The sequence below is a fragment of the Acomys minous genome (assembly GCF_964271855.1).
Source record: "Acomys minous genome assembly, chromosome: 10".
Taxonomy (NCBI): Eukaryota; Metazoa; Chordata; class Mammalia; order Rodentia; family Muridae; genus Acomys; species Acomys minous.
In genome coordinates this window covers 30,711,198-30,731,694 of record NC_140491.1, presented here as the reverse complement: position 1 = coordinate 30,731,694, position 20,497 = coordinate 30,711,198, and the positions used below count along the sequence as shown (strand labels likewise).

Sequence of the window (20,497 nt, the reverse complement as noted above, 5' to 3'; positions counted from 1 at the left end):
AGAAGGAGGGTGGGATAGCTTGCTGGCATCTCTGTACACCAACAATTAGAAACCAGCTGGACCGTGACTGTCACTGCCTGCTCCTGAGGCGACCCACTCCTTGAGCTGGGCCCCAACTTCCCAGAGCTCCAAAGCCTCCCACAACAGGGCTAGGAGCTGGGGTCCAACTGTTTTAACACAGGAGCCGGTGGGGGATAATTCACGTTCATTCTGTAAGAGCAAAATGAAGAAGCTCAAAGAAGCAGGACAGAGACCTGTGGGCAAAGGGAGGACACGGTGGTCCCAGTAAAGATGGGCGCAGGTCAGCATCAGGCACTCAGGCACTCACAGCAAGCATGATGCCTGCCTCTACCCCGCCCCCTCGCTCCCTTCAGTCTTTCCATTTCCCTTCTCTCTGTACTGGGACTCGAACTCAGAACTAAGCATACTAAGCAAGGGTTCTAGGTCAGCCCCCACAGAGAGGCAAGGTGAGTCTGAAGTGAGGGAAGCTCTCCTGAGTCAAACCATCTTCTAGTAGTTCAAGAGAACATGTTTCGCTTAAAAGAAGGTAACAAGAAATTATAACGTCTTTTTGAAAAATATTATACATAAGGCAGAATGAGCAGGCTGAGGCTCTTACCATAAAGGTGCCCAGAAAGACCTGCCCGTGAAAACTGGAGAGCAGCTGAGAGACTCTGTGGCAGGCTGGGCCATCTCTTTAACATTCCACAGTAAGGCTGGCATCCTACTACTCATCCCATGAAGCCCTGCTCACAGGGTTGATCATGTGACTTGCTTTGCCCAATGGAAGCTTGGGAAATGAGAAGCACGCCAGGATGCTCAGCATGAGGAGACTCCTGTGCCATTCAGAAACACTGCCACCAGGTGGTGAGGCTTGCCAAGACCCTTCATATCTTGATGTTTGGAGGCTACACAGGAAGGGCTGTCATCTTTATCCTGGTGATTCCCTCCTCTGCAGGAAGGCCCTGAGTGTGGGAAGCCCAAACTGGCAGGAGAGTTTCCCGGGCTCCATCAGAGTTGTTGGGAACAGTGCACAGCCACTGCTGTAGAGGGGAGAATTCTGCCATGGTTTATATTGCAGTGGCTGAGGACTAATGCCAACATTCAGAGTTAACAAATGCTGGTATCACAAAAGAACAACACAAATGACAATAAAAAAAATACCCCCCAGAAACCAGGCAAGAGAAGCCAAAGGAAAGTAAAAACTAAGATCAAGGATTTCAGGAATAGAGCCCATACCAGGCGGCACACAAAACCAATAAAGTGCGGGCAGGAACTTAAAACAGATAGAAACCACACTCTTAAAGAAAGGCAGGTCTGGGTGTCAAGATGGCTTTGCAGGTAAAAGCTCTTGCTGTCAAGCCTGGCGACTCAAGTTCAAACCCTGGGACTCACAAGATAGAAGGAAAGAACTGACTGGATTGGTGAGAGAGGAATGAGAGAATGGGGAAATAGAAGGATCCAGAGGGTCCTAGATACCTACAAGAAGACCTTTAAGGCTGGCGGATCTGGACCCATGGCGCTCTTCTCAAACTAGTGCACCAACCAAGGACAATGCATGCAGTAAACCTAGAACCCCCTTCCAGATCTAGCCAATGGACTGCACTCTCTCCACAGTTGTGTGGAGAGCAGGGATGGACTCTGACATGAATTCTGGTGCCCCCTATTTGACCACTTCCCCTTGGTGGGGAGGCCTGGTGGCACTCAAAGGAAGGGGAAGCAGGCTACCAGGATGAGACCTGATAGGCTGTGATCATATGGTAGGGCAGGAGGTCCCCTTCTGTCACAGACCTAGGGGAGGAAAGTAGGGTGAAAGAGGGAGGGAGGGGGAACAGAAAGATACAAGTGAGGGGATAACAATTGAGATGTAATCTGAAAAATTATTTTTTAAAAAACTGACTGGAAAGTTGTCCTCTGACCTGCACACACAGGCTATGATATGAGCACATGAACATGCACGTGCAAATGTGTGTGTGTGCCCTCATATACACTCATACACCAAAAATGTAGTATTTTTTAAAAGGAAGGCATGAAGAGGCATGAAAAAGATTTGAAAGAAAGTCACAAATACTAAAGATTAGCATAAAAGACCCCATAGGTGTTCTTCACAAAGCAACCTGAATTGATACAAAACAAAACACTTCCACAAGAAGCCCCAAGGAGGTGGGGTGGGGCAAAAACTAGAAATCAGGCAAGGGGTGACTGAGCAGGAGAGGCAGTGTGGAAATGCCCCTGGCTGAGGAGGGCAGAGATTCTGCTGGGGCAAGTGAAGGCCTCAGTGTGATGCAGGAGGAGAAAGAGGGAAACCCAGGGCCAGGCCCACATGTAGGTGTAGGATGCTCACCCATGTAGGGCTTGGTGCCGGCCATAGAAGAAGCTTTCTCTGTTCCCTTCACGACCGTGGCAATGTTGAAGTCCGTGATGTGCACGTGCCCTGCAGAGAGAAGACGAAGATAACCATCACTGTGGATGTCTGTGGGACGAGAGGCTGTTGGCTGAATGGTAGACACAGGAAGCAGACCCCAGGCCTGTGTCCATCCTTAGGTAGTCCCTGTTCCTTACAGCATCTACTCTCCTTTCAGGTTGTGGAATGTGAGTCCACTGCTGTGTGCAGGCTATTTGTATGATTATGCTTGTGTTGCCAGGCTGGGTGACACATGGATGGATATAAAGTTAGACACACTGATCAGGAGATGGAAGGGCAGTCTGGGTATCTCTCAGGATGGCTATGGGAGGCTGAAGTCGGGGAGGGCATGGCAAAAGTACAGAGTGTGGTCTGCTGTGGTCTCTGTGCTCTTAGCTTTGACCTTGATGGGCCAGAAAGGGGGAAGGGTAGCCTTTCATCCAACCTAACATGATAGCAGCGGATGGGACTTGAAAAGGCTGGGGACCCTATTGCATAGATGCTTAAGAAATAAGAAGAGAGAGAGAGAGAGAGAGAGAGAGAGAGAGAGAGAGAGAGAGAGAGAGAGAGAGAGAAGGGGAGGGAAGAGGAATGTGGGATGCAGGTAAAGGGAAGGAGGAAGGAAGGGAGGGGAAAAGGGGAGGACCCTGTGGGTTCAGCACTTGTTGTCCAGGGCATTTGGCATGTGAAGAAACTAGCTCCCAGGGACTTAAGGGAAAAAAATCTGTGCATCATTATATTTCTCTCAGTCACTGCACCATGAGAAATGCCTCTTTTGATGTTTTGGAATGAGACACTTAGACACAGATAAGGGCACAAGGAGAGCTGGCTCAGTGAGCACATGAAGGTCACCTGCTGGCGCAGGTGCGATGAGGCCCAGGGGACTGTGTGTATGAGAGGCATGCCCAAAGCAGTCAGCCACGGTGGACAGAAAAAGCAACAGTGGCCTCAGGCACCAGCCCAGTACCCACACCACACAGCTGTCAGCGCAGATGTGCAGCAGAGCCGTGGGCTCTATCACAAGCACTCCAGAGCTCCCCAGGGTGAGAAACAGTACTTATCATTGGTTCTTGAGGATGAGGTTGACCTCACCAGGCAGGTCCTAGCTGGATGACGGGTGTTTGTCCTCCAGCCAAGATCAGGCAACAGTGCCACTTCTGTTTCCTCATCCCTTAACACCAATGGGCGGACAAATTCACCTTCCTGAGTGTTCTGTGTCCTGTCTATGTGAGGAGGCACCCATCCTTTATTGAGCCCTGACCTGAGTAGTTCCATGCACAGCATACCTGTGACCATGGAGAGGGCTCTGGAGCCTTTGAATGCAGCTTCTATTTAGATTTCTTCCGTTTCTCCTGCTACTTAAAAACTTTAATATTTATATTTTTAATGCCAGCTCATTTGAATAAGTCAATAAACACAGGATGTTTGTGAGTTCCCTTTGTGGACATATATGTATATGTGTGTGTTCCTTGTATGTGTTGTGTATGTATGGTGTATGTGTGTGACATATATACTCATGCACATGTATGTGTATCTAGAGGCCAGAGGTCAACACTGGGTGCCTTGCTCCATTTCCCTCACCTTACATTTAGACCCTGCCTCCTAAGCACTGGGATTACATATGTACACTGGGGCAACCAATGTTTCTCATGGTCCCAGGACTCCAAATTCACCTTAGTGACTGAGCCATCCCCACAGCCCTTGGTTTATCTTTATGTGCTGCCCTGTTTCTCAGCTCACACTGGATTGACTAGCTTCTCCACTATTTCTCCCTTTGCTTGTGCAAACGAGCTCACATAACGTGGGACTTTAGTCTGTTCTTGTAATGGTGAATTTATGTTCATAGGTCACCCTGAAAGTGACTTTTAGGTTTATCCATGTTTCACAGGCATTTTTCCAAGTTAGAACACACAGATCCACTTAGGAGGCCCGCAATCCTTTATCCTCTGCTTTAGTTTGTTCTCTGTTGCTATAACCACACAGCTGAGGCTGGGTAACTTATACACCTATAACTTTGGAAGCTGAAAGCCCAAGACTGGACAGGATGTTCTCTGTGCCCCCTGGGAGGAATGCAAGCAGCTGTGGCTAGAGTAAATCATCAACACCCCTTCCCCTCACCCCCAAACCCTGTCTGTGGGAATTGAGCTTATGACCCATTTGGGATTAACAGAAATTTGGAAAAGGGGGTTTCTGGAAGGTTCAGAAATAAAGTACTTCCTTTTTCAGGAGGTACCACTAATGACATTCTCTGTCTTTTTCCTGTGTCACATTGGGAGCCAATTCCCCAAGACTGCAGAAGCTAGCAGCCAGTGCTAGTAGGATGATAAAGCTGAACATGGGGAAAGCAGAATGTCGGGAAAGTCAGACAAATGCCAGATCCAACTCCTTCACCCCACTGTACTTCAGCTATGTGAGCTAAACAAGATCACCCCAAACCAAACCAATCCAATCAAACCAAACCAAACCAAATCAAACCAACCAAACCAAACCAACCAAACCAACCAAACCAACCAAAACAAAACCAACCACACAAAACAAAACCAACCATCCAAACCAAACAAACCAAATCAAACAAACCAAACCAACCAAACCAAACCAACCAAACCAAACCAAATCAAACCAACCAAACCAACCAAATCAAACCAAACCAAACCAACCAAACTAAACAAAACAAACAAAACAAAACCAACCACACAAAACAAAACCAACCATCCAAACCAAACAAACCAAATCAAACCAACCAAACCAACCAAACCAACCAAACCAAACCAAACCAACCAAACCAAACCAAACCAAACCAAACCAAATCAAACCAACCAAACCAACCAAATCAAACCAAACCAAACCAACCAAACTAAACAAAACAAACAAAACAAAACCAACCACACAAAACAAAACCAACCATCCAAACCAAACAAACCAAATCAAACCAACCAAACCAACCAAACCAACCAAACCAAACCAAACCAAACCAAACCAAACCAAACATCCAAACCAAACAAACTAAACCAAACCAAAACCAAACCAAACCAAACCAAACCAAACCAAACCAACCAAAGCAAAACCAAACCAAACCAAACCAAACCAAAGCATCGTTCACTGCTTTGGGACTGTGGGAGTCAGGTCTGTGTCACACAGGTCAGGGCTGCTGTGCTAGCTAATGTAGCTGCTGACTGGTTTGGGCAGGCCACTTGTTCTCCATATGGCTCAGATTCCTTATCTGTGGAGGTGAGACAGCATTAAGCTCAGCTTGGGGTGTTGCCTTAGTTGCTTCTCTGCTCTTGTGATAAAGTGCCGTGAGTTTGTTTGGCTTATAGCTCCAGAGGGCTACAGTCCATAACATTGAGGAAGGCATGGCAAGCAGGAAGCTGATCACAGCCCCACTGTACAAGGAAGCAGAGAAATAGAGGCGGGTGTTGAGAGAGGGGGGGAGGGAGAGAGAGAGAGGGAAGGGCTCAATGCCCCTTATCCTCCCACAGTGATGTACTTCTACCAACAAGCCTAAAGCATTGATAACTTCTCCAAACACCAGACACAGGGGCCAACTCTGAGAGTCTATGGGCTTACAGAGACATTTCTCATTCAAATACAGTGTGTTGGCTATGACTGACTGTCAATTTAACAGGATCCAGAATAATCCAGAAGACAAGATTCTGGGCATATTTGTGCCATACCTTATCTAGATTAGATAAGTTGAGGTGGGAAGACCCACCCTAAATGTGAGTAGTACCATTCCATGGACTAGGGTCCTGAAAGGAAAGGAGAGGACAAAATGAGTGATTAAGACCTCTGGAGTAAGTTAGAGTGCTGCTGACAGAAGGAGCCATGAGCTACCAGCAAGGAGGCCAGAGGGTGAATGGGAATATTAAATCCGTCAGGATCAAAATGGTGTTGCTTCTGCCAAACTCAGAGAGAGCAGAATTGAACAGGTCCTCATACTTATTGGCTTGATAAACAAAAGCCTTGGTAATAACTCTGATGAAATAAGATTGTCATTAAGCCCCCAAGACCCTACGAGGCCAAGACTAACCATCATTTTGGACATAGCTTTCTTAAGACACAACTTTGTACCAGGTAAGCTTCCAGAAGGACATCCCCTAGCTACAGCCAGTGCACAGCTCCCTGCCAGGGAAAGCCCTGGAGCCAGTAAACTAGTCCTAGAACAGCTTGTGTACACTTTTCCTCCCAGCCTGCAGCCCTTTTCCCTTGACTACATATCCCTAGTTGCATCTACAACCCATATGCACCGTGTTCCAGGCTGCAATCACTTCCCTTTAAAGCTTCTGCTTATGTTAATGACAAGGAGAAAAATGGGGCAGTGGTAGACTGTGTTGGACCCTCAGAGCTGTGGGGACAGTGGCTCTTATTCTCCCTGAGAAGGTTTAGACTTGATCTGACTGGGTTTTAAATGTCACCTTGGATCCCTGCCATGAGTGGATTATGGGGCCAGAACAAAAGCACAGGAGGTGGGAAATATTATGAACATGTGGTTCCATTTCAGTGTAAGCTATACAGGTCCACAACAACTGCTGAGCAGAGCCCAGAGCACATGCTTATCCTTAAGCCTCTTGGGAGGAGGGCATTAATAGCTCTTGTGTTTTTGTTTTAAAATATTTATAATTTCCATCATCACAGTGTGTGTATGATGGCACATGCATGCAACAGCGCACATGTAGAGGTCAGAAAACAACTATGTGGCGTTGTTCTCTCCTTCCACCTTTACATGGATGCCTGGGATCAAACCTAGGTCAACAGGCTTGCATGCAAGCATCTTTACTGAAGTGACATCTTGCTTCCCCTCCATTTTCTTTTTCAAAAGAACGACACTTGGGATGACACAGCGCAGCAGAGGCATGTGTAAGTGGAATGGAGCCCTGTGCTGTTATCTTCCCACCACCACCTCAGAGCCCAGTCATCTGGACATGATCTACCTCTTTCTGGCCCCTGGTTGGAGGACTCAGGACAGCCTGCAGACAGATGCCTGGCAGCTTGTGCACCTGGGCGACACACAGCCGACTTCCACTTCTGCTGTCCCAGTGTGCTAAATGATGAATCGTGACTTCCTGTTGTGCATCCTCTGATGGTCGAGTTTAGATGTGAAAATTAGTGTTGAGCAAGTTTTCCTAGGAGGCCCTGTGTGGTGACGGTGCACAGATGAACTGAACGCTAGGCTTCTTGTTTCTGTAACAGCCAGAAACTCCCAGAAAACACGCAGAACGCCAAGGAGAACAGGGAACCAACAAGGCACTCCAATGAGGCTATTATCAACCAATGATCAATCCTCCCAGCCTTATTTGCACATCTTATATTCTGGCATACCCTCTCTCCCTTCTCTGAAAATGCAGAGAACCAGCTCACCTTCCAGCTTTTGACATCACTTGGACGGAGCTGTTTCCTCCTCTGCCTGGATGACTTCCTGCTGCTCCCTTCTCTGTCTGGATGGTGTGTGTGCAATGGAGAGAGGCAGAACTAGAGGCCTCATGGCAGTGACAGGTGAGGGAGGGGGCTGGTGGATGCTCTGCCATTGCTCGGTAGGGTTGGTGGAACGGCGTACAACAGCCTGGGTCTTAAGCAGTCACAGATTCAGACCTCAAACCTGCCACCTGGTCACAGGATCCCCGTGAATCTGGCCAATGATGGAAGCCCAAGACAAAGAAAGTTTCACTTTCTGGATTAGAGCTCCTTGAAGGACCTCCATGGTCTGTGAAGCCACCAGAAGCCATATTGGCATTTGTGGTTTATGCAGCTGCCCCAGAACACGATGAAGACATGTGGATATATGAGGTCTGTGCTGATGACTGATGACTTGGTGGTATCCTCTGGCTTTGTTGTCTTGGGGGACCTTTTTGATACGAGCAGCATGTGTAATCACCTAATATCACACTGAGGCTTGTGGCCCATGTAGCTCCTGAGGGCTATGAGTGGGTCAGTGGCCTTATATGGCCAAGGACCCTGTGTATGTCTTCAGCTGGTGTTACATTGAAGTCCATGTGGATGTCCATGGTCTTGGCTGCCACCTCAAGCCAAGCTAATGTTGATTGGTGAGGGAGAACTGGCCCTGCCCCTTGCAGAAGAGTTGGACCCACACCTCATGGCTTGACCCACCACAGAGCTCTTCTCAGTTGATGACTTTTGGTGCTGATGCTGATGTGGGTAGAGAAAGACTCATCCTCAGGGTGAAGTGGGGGCAGAACACTAGGCATTTGACCATTCTCCAGTGAGTATTTAGAAGACACAAAATGGACCTATCTTTTGCTTTTTTCTTTGGGTGTGTGTGTCTCTGTGGGGAGTATACATGGGAAGACTGGGAGGTGAGAGCAATTGGGGTGCATGATGTGAGATTCCCAAATAATCAATAAAAAAGAAGAAGAATGTGCCTCATTGTGGTGAGGATGGCATGGTGGAAGAAGGAAGGAGGCTAGGGCTGATCACGGAGCATCCATGGTCAGAGCAGAGAGAAAAGAAAACAGTAAGTGGGGGTCAGGCTTTAAACCTCTAGGCCTGCTTTGAGGGACATGCTTCCTCTTATAATTTTCCACCCCATAAAGGTTCCACAGCCTTCCCAAAGGGCAGTGCCACCTGGGAAGCGAGAGCTCAAATGCTTGAGCCTGTAGAAGACACACCATGTTCACATCACCTTCCAAAATTAAGTGTTGAAATGCAGTCACTAGTAAGTAGTTGAGGCAGGACCTTTAAGGATGTTTGGGATAAAGGCAGCCCTTGTGAGTGGTCTGAGTGTCATTATAAAAGTGTCACTACACTAGTCACCCCCGTTTCCCTTCCTCCTGCTGTTGTGGGGTTGCAACAATGAGGTACCATCTTGGGAGCATCCTTCTTTAGGCACTGCATCTCCTGCTTCGATCATGAGCTTCCAGCCTCCAGAACTGTGGTGATTTTCTACCATTCATAAACTACTCGGTCTAAGGGATGGTGTTATAGTAGCAGGAGCAGGCTAAAACAGCCCCTTTCTTGATTTAAGGATAGTTCCTTGTTTGCTTTGGGTGGACACAGAGAGAACTCCGGTCTCTCCATTCCCTTATATTGATATCAGATCCACCATAGAGTTTTGTTTTAGTCAGTGTACTATTGCTGGGAAGAGACACCACTGACCACTGCAACTTCCATAAGAGAAATCATTTAATTGGTGACTTGCTTACAGTTTCAGAGACTTAGTTCATTATTATCATGGCTGGGGACTTGGTGGCAAGCAGGCAGGCATGGTCCTGGAGAAGAAGTTGAGAGCTACATCCTTATCCATAGGCAAAGAGAGGGACTGGGCCCAGCATGCATTTTTCTGAAGCCTCAAAGCCAACCTCCAGTGACACACTTTCTCCAGCAAATCTGTACCTCCTAATCCTTCCCAAGTGGTGCCAGTCCCTGATGACAAAGCATTGAAATATGTGAGCCTATGGGGGCCATTTTCATTCAAACCACTACAGGTGTTACCTCCATGATGTCATCTGAACCCAGTCACCTTTGAAAGTCCCGACCTTCAAATGTCATGCCATCTATGACCAGACCCTGACCACATGAATCAGTGGATCAATCCACTCACTCAAGTACAGCTTGGGCTAAGTATCTCTTATGGACACCCATGTTCCCTCCATTGCTATCTCAACTTCCTGCCCACTACTCTGTTTCTCTCTTTGAGTCCAGAAATCCTGCCCTGTTCACTTTTATTCCCAGGGCCTTAACGTTGGCATGGAGTAAAAAGACTTGCTAGAGGTTACCGAATAGTTTAGTACCAGGCTCAGCCAGCACATCCTGTTGCCTGTCTTTGTTGTGCTTGCAGAGACAGCATAGCTCTCCTACAGATGGGCAGTGTTAATCTCATCCATGGGTTTGTAGCAAGGATCCTTCTAAACCTGCCTGTAGAGCCTATGTTGGTGAGTGCTGCACCTCCAGGGAGCCCCTAGGAGAAATACTGGAGGAGGCCAGATGTTAGGATGAAAGGGTCGCACCCACCGCCACCTCCTTCCACAGTCATCCCTGTCATCAAATTCAAATTTGGTGCATGCCACTACTGAATATCTCTGTCACCTCAGCTGGCTCTCAGAGTCCACCCCCCATGTCCAAGTCAAAGCTCAATGATGCTATTTAGATGAAGCAACTAAAAGTCCAGAGAGGTAAGAACCAGAGGCAGCTGGCTTGCCCATGGCTCTGGCTGCCCCTGCTCCCCCATGCTCACTGCTAAAAATAACTGTACTTTAAGGCTCTCTGCATGAGCTGTGCAGTGGGAGGATGGCTGTTGATCTTCCCCACAGATCTGATATCTTGGGTGCTGCACAGAAATCAGGTGTTGTGGCTGCTTATCTGTACAGAGATCACAGAGACTTACCACAGGAATGAAAGAAAGCCAATCAAAGTCCATGTACAAGCTTATCAAAGCTTTTTTTTTTTGGCTCCTGGTGAAAGAAGCTTGTTCTTAGAGCATGCCTTTGCCCAATAGAGAGAGGCGGGCTTCTTGGAGCACCTTCTATTCTGTGGGATTGGGCTTCCTCCCATCACACAGTCATGAAGAAGGAATGCAGGGCTTTTAAACAGAACCCATCTGCTGCAGGATTCTGCTGTGCATGGGACAGGCATGAAATCCAAGCTAGTTAAAGAAATGATATCCACTGAGATAGTGTCAGCATGACATGGGCAGGCCCGGGTACAGCCTTCCTTAGCCTTGCTTCTCCAGTGGCCATGAGAAGGCCATGGGGAAGGAGCTGGTCAGAGTTAGAGGCAGAGAAGCAAGCCTGAGTCATTCAGGTAGCCAGTCAACCAAGGCCACTATGGGTCAGCCAACAGCCAGAGAGTCTCAGTCCTAGAAGCAACCAGCCACCTTCAAGGTTAGCCCTATCTAGCCTGTAGCATTTCCACCCTCCAAGACCCATGAGTCAACTGACTGGTCCTTGGTTATGCTTTTATAGTGATGTGGTAGGCTGGTACTCAAATTGATTGTACAATGGAACATAGACATGCCAATTTCTCTTTGCTCCACATCTGCCAAGTCCCCACTGCTAGGAGCTCTAAGTCATTAAGTGAGGTCATCAACCATCACCTTTTCTTGCTAGATGCCTGTCCTCTTTTAGTTCTGTCCCCCACCCTTCATGGCTGTTCTACTTGGGTACTGGCTCAGAATCCAGATCTCAGCATCATCAATAAAATATTCACATGTGTATCTACTGATGTTTTTATCTCATTGAAATGCAGCTCTCTTGTCTCCAAGGTGGCGCCTAATGGGATGAATAGTAGCATAGGGTTCTATGTTCCACAAATTGCTTCCTAATGTGATTTTCAGAAGAGGTGGGTGGGTGCTGTCAGAATGTGCCATGTGCACATTCTTAATGTGCCACTTAGGTATTTGAAGGGTCTTGCCCCTGGTTATGTGCACCTGCTCAATAGAAAAGCTTTAGAAGATGTAATATACATACAAACTCATGAGATGAATGATCAAAGCTACAGAAAATTAAATTTCTGCCCCAATGTCTATCAAAGGTGTGACATGCCCTGAGGAGTCTAGTGAGAGGAAAGAACATCACTGTGGGTTTCCGAGGCTTCAGAATCCATTTGCCAGGAGGCCACAGGAAACTGATGTAAACTATGGAGAGACGTGTGTGTGTGTGTGTGTGTGTGTGTGTGTGTGTGCGCGCGCGCGCACACGCGCGCATGCACGCACACACAGGGGAACATGTATGCACAGGTGTGTGTGTGCATGCGTATTTGTATGAGTGAAGAGGCCAGAGGAAAACCTCAGGGCCCATTCACTTTGTGTTTTTTACACACAGACACACACCATGTCTAGCCTATTAGCCTAGGCCGGCTGTCCAGCAACCCCCAGGGGTCCACCTTTCTTTAGCTTACAGCGCCAAGATTGCAATTATGCACCACATCTCCCAGCATTTTTATGTGGGTACTGGAGGTGGAACCCTTGTTTTTGCCTGGCAAGAGCTTTATCTCCTGAGCCATTTTCCCAGTCCCTTGTGTGGTTCTAAAAATGTAGATTCAGGCTTGAGAACTAATCCAGAGCTTTGTGTAGGAATAGTAAAATTGTCATTGAAAGCTGCCTCCTAATTCCCTCGTGGCTTCTTATAGATCCACACAGTATCCTGGGAACCTTGCACATCACACCCTCCCTTAACTAGAACAATCTTCCCTTGTCTCTGCCCTATGATAGTTATGAAGAACTGAGAGTACCTAGAAAATTGCCTCTGAATCCTGGGAGCTAGATGAGGCCCACAGTTCAGGTACCTTCAGCCTCTAAAAGTGATGGAGCCAGTGACTTAGGGGTACCTGCTGGCACGTGGGGCTCTCATGCCCATTACTTGTATAACGTGGTGAACTGAATGGTGTACCTAAAGCTCATATGCTAAATCTCAAGCCCTGTAGTTGAAGACAAAGTGGATTTGGAGATTTAATGTTTAACGAGCTAAAAATGAGGCCAGTCGGGGTGCGTCCTTCTCCAGTCTGCCTGGCATCCTCATGAGAACGGGACACAGACACGGGCAGAGGGAAGAGTGAGCTCCCACGAAGAAGGTGGTGTCTGCATCTGCCGACCATCTCAGATGTCTGTGATTGAAGCTCCCAGATCCCTGTGTGTAGTTACAGAAACCCATCAAGCTGGGTTCCCTTGCTGCTCATATTGGGCCCCCATGGGGCTAATCTGCTCCTGCTGGTCCATTTTCCGTACAGTATCTGTAGAGCTTCTCCAATCCCACTTGGTACTTACACTTCAGTGGCTCTCATGTTCTTGATGAACGTCAAATCACTGAGTTGGGGAACGAGGCTCAGAGAGACCCGACCCCATTCAGTTAGGACTGGGGGATAAAGATCTCTTCTTGCTAGCTGTTCCCCAGAGTGCTTCCTAGTGCATCCTCATCTGTCATCATCACCCCACCTACACTGTAGTGACTCCCCTTGGCTCTCCCACACATGCCTCCTAGCTCTCAGTAGCTTATCCAAGGCACAGGACAAGACTGTGAGGCCCACAGGGTTGGGACCACAACCTGTCCACCTAGGTGCTCCTGTGTAGCAGTGTTGGGAGGACTGATGATGGCTGTAGGGATCACAGCAGGCCATGCAACAATGGTTCTGGGCTTCCCTGTTGGCTTTCTAAGGCAGTTGTCATAAATGAAAAGGTTAGGGAGTTCCATGAGTTGGCTGGTGTTCCTGCCTGGATTCTGCCTCGGGACAGCTGTCCACAGCTGGAAAGTATCTGCTCAGAAGTCCTCTCCATCAGCAGGGTATCAATGGATGCTGCTCAGCACCAACCTTGTGGACCTCTCTTCCCTGAAGTCTGTGCTTCCCTGGGAATCCTGCAAGAGGCACTTGCACCTCTTTTCAGCTTCATTTCACATGCTTTCTATGACCTGAACTTGAGTGTGCCTGAACAGAGCACAGGGGCAGGTGAGAGGATGGGTATTGCCCTCAGACCTTCTGCACCCTCGCGTAGAGCTAGGGCATCACGGTAACCCCACACTCTTTGGTCCTCACTGTTCCCTGTCATCCTCAAGCCAGGTCACAAACAGCAACGGCTTCAGAGGTGATGCCTGCCAATGGTTCAACTCAACTGACGGGACATTGCCCAGAAACGACACATGTCACTGTCAGGACTGGAATAGCATGAATGTTTCCTTGGGCACCTAAGATCCACTCCCCGACCCCTCATTGGTCTCTCATGCCCCACACTGCACTGGAGCCCTAGGGAAGGGAAAGGAGACAACTCACCATGCTCGTCCAGCAGGATGTTATCTGGCTTGATGTCTCTGCAAGGAAAACACAGGCAGAGGTGTGAGTCCTTAGCCAGCCCAAGTACCACAAGCACTACGGTCTCAGGCTCTGGGAGGGACTCTAGGCTGCTGTCCTTCCCCTGGAGCAAGGCTTCAGAACACTGAGGTATGTGTGATGACAGAACCTACAAGAAGTCAGAACTTCCTCCTCTTTCTGGACCATTGAGTAGATTGCCTGGCTGGTTTTTTGGGGGGCGGGGGTGTGTCATTCTTAATGTTGGGCCTTTCAACACTGGCAGTAATATTCAGGAGAAATTGTCACCCTGTGTGTTGAAATTGTTATTTTCCTTGTCATAATAGAGGTGGTAGATTGAATACGAAGCATGTGTCAGCAAGCGAAAGCACTTTCCCTCCAGCCTTGCAATCCTTCAGTCTTCATGCCTGGAGAGCCCTCTGTGTCACTTTGTAGACACAAGAAGTGACTCAGGATAAAACACTGTAAAAACAACCCAAAGGGGATGGGGAGATGCCTGTAAATTTGAACCCCTAGCACCTACATAAAAGCCAAGTTCACTGCATATGTCTGTAAGCCCAGGACTAGGGGGTGTGGGCACAGGCAGATCTTGGAGCTCACTGGCCAGTCTAACTGAATTGAGGAGCTCCAGGTTAGGGAGAAATCCTTTATCAAAAAGGTAGAGAGTGATCAAGGGAGACATTTGACACCAACCTCTGGCATCCACACACATTCACGGGTATGCATGCACACCCACAGACACAAACTCATAGGCATGCATGCACACTCACAGGCACAGACACAGACACACACACACTTATATACACACAGAGAGAAACACATACACACATTTATACACAAAGAAACACACACACACATAAATATACACACACATAAAGACACAGGCATACACACAAAAATGTGTACAGGCAGACACAGAGACACATGCACAAACACACACATGCATATACACAGATACCCACATGTATACATGCACACTAAGACACACACACACATTTATATACATACAGAAAGAAACACATACATACAGACACATAAATTTATATAGACAGAAACACACACATGTATGTATATACACACACACACAGACACACATGCATATACACAAAAATGTGTATAGGCAGACACAGAAACACACACACACACACACACATGCATATACACAGATACCCACATGTATAATGCACACTAAGACACAGACACACACACACAGACATACATATGAAAACACACACAGACACTCAAATGCACACACACACACACACACACACAAACATACACACACACACACACACACACACACACACACACACACACACACACCAAGATTAAGATCTGACACTGTAGTACTTCCGAAAGACTGAAGAATTCACCTTCTGGCCCTTCATGGAGAGGGTCTGATGAACATCTTAGGAAACTGAACCACACAGTGCACAATCTGGGTAGGAGTAGATTCCTAGAAAGTTCTAGTTGATCTTGCTACCCTAGCAAAGAGGCTCTCCAAACCAGGAAGCACCTTGCAAGATAGGGCTTTGCTCTCTGATGTCTGCCTCTGTGCGCCCCACACAGTGCCAGCCACTCTTGTTCTCCCATGGAACTTGAGTGGCATGGGAAAGGAAGGGTAGGCATGTGACAGCAAGCTTCAGTCCCTAACTTGCTGTGGTAGAAAAACCATAGATTTCGGAAACACACCCTCCACACATCCAGAGTAAATGTCATGACCGTGGTGAGGTAACTAATGACAGCTTTCTCAGAAATAGGGAGTAACTGCTCCTGAGTTGATCAAATATTAACTCTACGTGGAGAGGTGTGCAGGGTGACTGCTGATGCCAGACAATCTCTTCCAGGGGCAGGAGAGCAATGCACATCTTCTACATTTCAATTTTGATTCTCATTGAGACTTTTGAAGCCTGTGAATTTTGATGAGCATTAGATAAACAGGGCCCTGCCACCAGGTTCATAGGACACCCATGTGACCAAAGAGGTTGTGTGTAGAAAAGACAAGGGAGCCCCAAGGGAAGGAGGAACTCGGTAACAAAGAAAATTAAAACAAGAGACAGAGGTTCCAGTGTCAATGTGCGGAAATTAGGTCAGCAAACACTAGCTCCTTACCCGGAGTGGCTCCCAGCAGCATCTCTCATGGGGGAAATAAGTGTGTCAGGAACGTTGATATAAGCATGTATGAAAATGTCAGAATGAAACCCCACTATTTTCTTCAGTGCGTGTACACACATACTGCAGCTGGGCACCCTACACTATCAAGCCAGTTAAAAACTTGACCACGAAGAGGAAGGGGCTCCCAGCATTATGCCCTAAGCTGAGGAGTGACTGGGAGTTGAAGGCTGGTGAGGGAGAGAGAGACATTTTCTTTGGAGTGAGTGGTCACTGGTATGTTGTCCATGTCCCAGTGGATGGCCCCACACTTGTCCACATATGGGCAGCACTAGCTGGATTCTGTGTGTTATAAAAAAAACCAAGAAGACATGAAGTTGGGGTGGAGATGTGTGTGGGAAGAGCTAGGAGGAGGGGGTGGGGGTGGGGGTGATCAAGAGACATTGAACACATGTATAGACTTCTCGGAAAATAAATTTGTACAATAATAAAAAAAATTGTAAGTGAAAAAGAATGCTGCTGGCTGCGGTGGCATGTGCACCAGTAGGCAAAGGAAGAGGATGAGGCAGGGGGATCACAAGTTTAAGGCCAGCTTGGGATGCACCTGAAGACAAAAAGAACAAAAAGAAAGGTGAAGAGAGAAGCACCCATTAAAGCCTGAATCTGAAGCTATCCTGAGGACCGGGGTGACTTTGCTGGCTTGTGGGAATTATGGGGAAGGTAACTGGTTCAAGAAACGTAATCCCCAAATCACAGGTGAGGCCAGGACCCAGACATAGCATTAAAACACGCTTGGGATGACAAAGAAGGCATGATCTGGCATGCAGGCCTGAACAGTGTCCCGTAGTTCATATCCACCCACAGACCCAGAGCAGGAGCAGAGAAAGCTCTAAAAGTACAACTACCCCAGGACCAGGGCCTGTCCCAGACCCAGTGAAGCCTGTCTTTCTAGAGTGGATGAAGATATGGGTACACAGACAAGGAACAAGACGGTCTACATAGATGGATCCAAGAGAGGCAGTCACAAGCTGAAGAGCCAGGAAAGGGTTCTCTCCAGAGCCACTGGGGCAAGTGTGGCCCCGACTGCCCTCGGCTTTGGGGTTCACTGGAAGAGAAGAGATCTCAGCTATTTAAGCCACCAATGCTGTGGTGATTTTTCTGTCTACCTTGGCATGGTGGAAGATGAGTTGATGGGGGTGAGTCTTACCTCCATGGAAAGGTGGGAAACCCACTGACTTTGATGCAACTTCAGACAAGCCCATTACCTGCTCAAGCTCTATAGCCACATTACAAAGGCCCTGCTTGTAGCATCTTGAACCATGGAAACAGGGACAGGAGCTGCCCATCTGGCAGAGTCCAGCTGAGGACTCAGATCGCCTGGCTCAGAGACCAGGCCCTCTCTGGCCAGCTGGGCTACCCCTCAGTTTTCTTTGCTGAGTGGATTAAATACCAGGTCCATAGAAGACGCCTTTTATGTCAGTTCCTAGCACAGAACAGAGTCTTAAGTGTCTGAAGAGTCTCCTCGCTCTCTGCTCACCAATGGCACACAGAATAAAACAGGTCTGGCCAATGGACTTGCATCCTAGGAGGGACCCGGGGAGAAAGTATGACAAATGATCAAAGGCAAGCTGGGACAGGTGCTTTAAAGATAATAAACCAGGGGGTCTGGTAGGTCCTGGTGGGAGCTCAGAAGTGATACAAGACCGACATGCAACAGGCAAGAAGCAGGTCCTCCTCCTCTTGCTCATGAGGCAGCCAGAGTCCCAGAGGAGGAGGTGTTGCCCTCTAGTGGGTTCCACCCTGTGGAACATGGCCAAGGTGATGGGTGGCCTTGATTTGTTGTACTTATGTCATATGGCAGAATATATGGGACTTCCTCCTCATAAGCATGTCACCTTACCTCAGAATCAGCTGAGGCAGACGCAGGAAGGGCCTGCACTATTTTGGAAGACCATGTGTGAGCAAGGCTACCTGGCTATGACATGAAAAGGCCTCCAGGAGATGGGAACACCCTCCAGTCAGTAAGGAGCCTGAGGTAAGAAAAATCTCAGTTTTAAGATACAGTGACCGATTTCTGCCACGCACTCCGAGAGCTCGGAATAAGACCCAAGGGCAGTTTTGAGGCTTTAAATAGAGGACCTAGAAGAGGTGGGCCTACATCCTGGAACACAAACATGGGTGATTTAAAACTGCCAAGTTAGTGGCATTTACTTGCATGGCCGGACTACACTAGCCATGAGGTCCTTACTCTAGGGCCTTGGATTCCTCATCTGGAAAAAAAAAAAAAGAGAGAGAGAGAGAGAACCAGCAACTGCCTCACTGTGGCTCCCAGGAGCGTTTGGTCCAGTGTTCAGGGTTGCCTTCCGGGTTGAGAGCTGAAAACAGGCAGCGAGGACTACGGGAGCTTTTTAAAGGTGCTTGGAAGAACTGCAGGGCAGGTTCTCCAGCTTTTTGAAAGTGAATTAGATTTTTGTCTGGCTGTGATTTTTCTGAGCAAGGCTTGGGTCAAGCCGGTTGGAAGAGGTGGTGGCTCGCGGAGGGAGGGAGAGCGGCTTGGGATTTAATAGAATGTTTTCTGGGCAGAGCCTCTTATCAGAGCTGCCCGCTCAGCGCTTCCAGGTCCATTTCCTCCACGTCTATTTTTCACAGTGATCGTATCTCAGCCTCTGGAGCGTCACCCTGCTGGAAACGAGATGTACGCCCAGAAAGGACAGGAGAAGCATGGCGTGGCCAGGGGCGGCTGTGACGATATTTGCTGAGGACAGACTCATCCGAGCCAGGCAATATGATGCTCCAATAGGATGTGTGCCTGGGAAGCTATCAACCCTGGGCTTGCCCTGGGATGAACCCCAACCCCTGCTCAGGAACATTATAAAATATCAGCTCTGCCTGCTATTTTTTAAAAAACAGCACAGATAGATGGCCGAGGAAGGCCAGGAGTCAGTTTCTGCCTCTGCCCTTTGCTGGGACTTCTTAATATTCCACACTGGTGATCTCAGGCAGTGACAGAGACAATTGAAAAGCCCAATGGGGGTTTTAATTTGCATTTCCCTAATTGCTAAGGACATTGAACACTTTTAAAAATATTTCTTAGTTATCCTTTATTTCTCCCATTGAGAATTCTGTTTAGATCCATAGTCCAGCTTTTTTTGTTTTGATTTTGTTTTTGTTTTTGTTTTTGTTTTTTAGTTCTCTGTATGTTCTAGGTGCTAACTGGTTGTCACCCTCGGGTCAATCTCTGGGTCAAAGCTATCTGATTGGCTGAGGATTCTCAGTGGGAAACTGAGATATACGCTTATTGCTCTTTATTCTTTTAATGAAACACTCTTTGAAATGCAGAATACATTGTACTCATCATCTCCCACGTATAAAGTGGCATGTCCTTTAGACTATGACGCAGTGGCTTTACAACGGGCTCTGGCTCTTCCCCTTCATAAGTCCTCTCATGGTTCTCTGGGGCCAATAGCCCTGGTAGGTTGGTTCTGCGTTCTCTGCATAAGTATAGTCTTAAAAATGAAAGAACACTAAGACTTGGGTGTAACTGTCAACTGAGGACCTTAAAGATAGCCATCAAGCATGCTGAATATATATAGAAAAAAATCCTTCACTGCCTTAAAGTGTGGAAGCAATTCTTTCAATGTACACAAGCTATGAAGGGTGTGGTGTCTTGCATGTAGCATGAAACTTCACATAGTTGCTGACCTCATTCTCTTCTTTATACATCCGGGGTCAGGCCATGCTTGGTGGGGGGTTAGGGGGTAGCTTCCTCTGCTATGCCAAGAGCAGCCACCAACATGGCAACACTAATTAACTCACCTCAAGGGCATTGTCTTCCAATGGCCTTGAGGTGGACTGAGTGGCCGAGGCAGCTGTACCTGCCTCAGCACTTCTAAGCACATCTCTGGAGATTTGAAGCTTTCAAATATGCAAAATAATTCAAAGATGTACTGGGACTGATGATTTCCTTCATGCACGAGGCAGGCAAGTGTTTATCTTCATAAGCATGATTAGGGAGCCACTGTTGTGTAAGCTGAAGCATCACTAGATTCCAGAACTTTCATGGATCCCCCAGCTCCCAAGGTCAGGGTTTTTTTAAATTTCTGCTGAGCATACTGAGCTGAAGGGGTCTGTGTCAGCCTCAGCCTGTTCCAACAGACCCAGAGCCTTTCAGGAGGGATCCTCTGCAGCAGCAGGTAAGCAACAGTGAGATTTGGTGGGTGGCTATTTGCCACG

At 47.8% G+C, this 20,497-nt stretch overlaps 1 protein-coding gene across 5 annotated transcripts in view; it reads right to left on the bottom strand.

The window, feature by feature from the left end:
- The window catches only part of STK32B (serine/threonine kinase 32B), a 239,854-nt gene that overhangs the window by 39,885 nt on the left and 179,472 nt on the right, over window positions 1–20,497 (bottom strand). For all 5 annotated transcript variants that reach the window (XM_084799207.1, XM_084799203.1, XM_084799204.1 and 2 more), the window contains 2 exons: window positions 14,117–14,154; window positions 2,345–2,434 (listed from right to left, as the gene is read on the bottom strand). In XM_084799207.1, the coding sequence (XP_084655333.1) occupies window positions 2,345–2,434; window positions 14,117–14,154 (128 nt within the window). The remainder of the gene's footprint in view (window positions 1–2,344; window positions 2,435–14,116; window positions 14,155–20,497) is intronic.